General features: G+C 48.8%; 1 protein-coding gene across 1 annotated transcript; it reads left to right on the top strand.

Moving 5' to 3' along the window:
• Positions 1 to 958: 958 nt before the first annotated feature.
• On the top strand, positions 959 to 2,337 carry LOC147902481 (AAR2 protein family). Its single transcript, XM_087373566.1, has one exon. The coding sequence runs from the start codon at positions 1,053 to 1,055 to the stop codon at positions 2,283 to 2,285; it is 1,233 nt and encodes a 410-aa protein (XP_087229692.1). The 5' UTR covers positions 959 to 1,052; the 3' UTR covers positions 2,286 to 2,337.
• Positions 2,338 to 2,565: the final 228 nt, after the last annotated feature.

Genomic DNA, 2,565 nt, shown 5'->3' on the forward strand with positions numbered 1-2,565 from the left:
AAGAACTCACTTCTACCTCCAAGGAGTTGGCCTAGTGGTTTGGGCATATAGTATTCATTGGGGAAGAGAGGTTAAGGCTTCCATAATAGGTCTAGCAAGAGGCTATGGAAGTCTAAGGGAGGTATACTTGCACTCTCTTTGTATGATTGAATTTTGGGCCTATTAAGGGTCTAAGGTCCTTTTGGCTAATCTGGTCTAAGGGTCGCTCTTACTTTGTTCTGGTCAAGCTAACCGCATTAGAAAGTAGAATTTTGTGTTAGTTGTTAATGGGCATTAAAGATTGCCTTTCTTTAGTATGACCTCAAACTCACACACAAGAAAGAAGCGGCATGCTTGAATCTTACGCTCCCCATCTTGCAAGGCAATGTCACCTTAGGTTGCAAGGCAAAAGCTTAGGCTAGGTTTGTTCGGGCCAGCACAATAGCGTAGGCTAGGTTTAGATGGGGGCGGTAGCCAAAATGCTTTTTGGGAGGAAGGCTATCGTTGAGTAAGCGCTTAATACAGGATGCCTGAACATGGGGTTAGTGCTGGACATACCTTCCCTCCCCCAATCGCCTTGTCCCCTTTTGGTTTTGTGCATCCGTCCCTTTGCTTTTGCGTGTCTGCCCTTGTGTGAACCCAGCCTTAGAGCGCTTCCTTGTGTGAGAGAGAAGGTTGGAAGAATGTTCAAAACATAACCCCGTGTGAGGCACTAGCACTTCTGCAGTGTGATCGCTATAAGCTTGGCCCAGAAATTGTAAGACTTGGGAAGCTCTTGGGTGGTGGCTTTCCTTGATCTGTCAACGCATCTCCCTCAGCAGACCAAGGTTGAGCCGGAATTCCAAATTTTCCCACAGGTGGCCTGGTGCAAGAATGCCTCCTTTCCTCGAGCGATCCTCAAAGCTTTCGAGGTGAGTGAGTGCAGGAGTGGCACTAGTTGACCACCTAGCTCCCTATTAACCAAAAAGATGTAATTTGGAACACTAGTAGTGTTGAAGCTTCCGGAAAACCCCAACAAAGTGCTTTCCTTGAGAGGTTTGAGCACGGAAGACTGCAAGTTCTTGTGGCTGGCTATGGCTATGGATCCTCCTCCTCCCTCCCTCCACCTCCATCCTGCCGATGCTCTGCATCTTGTCAAGCAAGGAGCTTCCCTTTTCATCCTCGACATGCCTCCCCACACTCTTTTCGGCCTCGACCTCCAGTTTTTCTCTGTCGGTCCTCTCTTCAAAGGCGTCAAGATGATCCCTCCCGGTCCCCACTTCGTTTATTACAGCTCCACCTCCAACCATGGCCCTGAATCCTCCCCCGTCTCTGGTTTTTTCATCCACCCCCTTCCCGGGGACGTCATCGTCCGACGATGGGATGCCCCGGAAGAGCAGCTGCTGAAATTGGCCGACCCGGACGAGGAAGAGCGCTACCAGCTCGCAGTGAAGAACCTGGAATTTGATCGCCATTTGGGTACGTATGATGCCCACCATTACCAGTCATGGAAACAGCTTACGAGCTATCTCACACCGAAAACGATCGAGCGCTTTGAACCCGTTGGTGCAACTATCTCTGTCATTGCCGAAGCAGAATTTGCAGATAAACAGGCCAAGACTCCTGCGGAAAGGCGACTCTACGAGCACCTGGCGAAAAATCGGGATCTGCATGCCCAGAAATTTCCTCTTTCGGTTGCCAGTACCCCCGTGGGAGGGAGAGAGGCCACTGGAAGGTGCTTCTATACGCAGCTTCCTCACCTAGTGAGACGTCCTGGGGCAAGTGGAGCAGAGCTAACAGCACTGAATGTTGATAAGAGTTCTGTACTCGAAGGTCTGTTGAAACACCAGTATGAAGGGTCGGAAGATTTGCTTCTTGGAGAGCTCCAGTTTTCTTTTGTAGCGTTTTTAATGGGACAGTCCCTTGAGTCTTTCAGCCAATGGAAGTCCATTGTGTGCCTGATGCTCAGTTGTGAAGAGGCCCCTCTGAGAAAACACACTCGATTATTTGTGAAGTTTTTGGAGGTCGTGTGCTTCCAGTTAAAAACTAGCCTAAAGTCGGGAACAATGAAGTCAGAGTCACCATATCTGGATGATACGTGGTTTTCCAATGACAACTTCTTGCGATTGCTCTTCAAAGAGTTTTACCAACTCGTTACAGAAGCCCAACCTGTAGATGGAGATCTTTTAAAGCACATCAGAAGGCTGAAAAGCATATTGGAGTCTTTGTTGGGTTGGAATTTGGAGCTTGAAGAGGGAGATCCTGCAAGTTACGACGAATATGCACCCGTGGTCGTCATGGAAGCAGAGGCACACGAAATCGAATGAAAAGAATAAGAATTATTATTGGGTATGACGAAAGTACATTTCAACTTTTGATTTTGAGAAGCATATTCTGGGTCAAAGTTCTTCTGTACTTCTCCACACCTGTCACCGTCCTAGGGTAGGCTTATTGTCTGTTTGAAGTTTTGTGGGTAGACAAACAGAGGAAACTCCTGGGTTGTTGCGCCCCCCCCCTCCCCCCTGCACACCCCCCTTCCTAAGGCATCATCCCCAAGCCTGACGTGCTCTCCTAAAGCTTGAGTGGGCCTTGTCTATGTGGCCCGCA

Source organism: Dipteris shenzhenensis, chromosome 4 (genome assembly GCF_047967505.1).
Source record: "Dipteris shenzhenensis isolate YYH24624 ecotype China chromosome 4, Dip_SZ_1.0, whole genome shotgun sequence".
Classification (NCBI taxonomy): Eukaryota; Viridiplantae; Streptophyta; class Polypodiopsida; order Gleicheniales; family Dipteridaceae; genus Dipteris; species Dipteris shenzhenensis.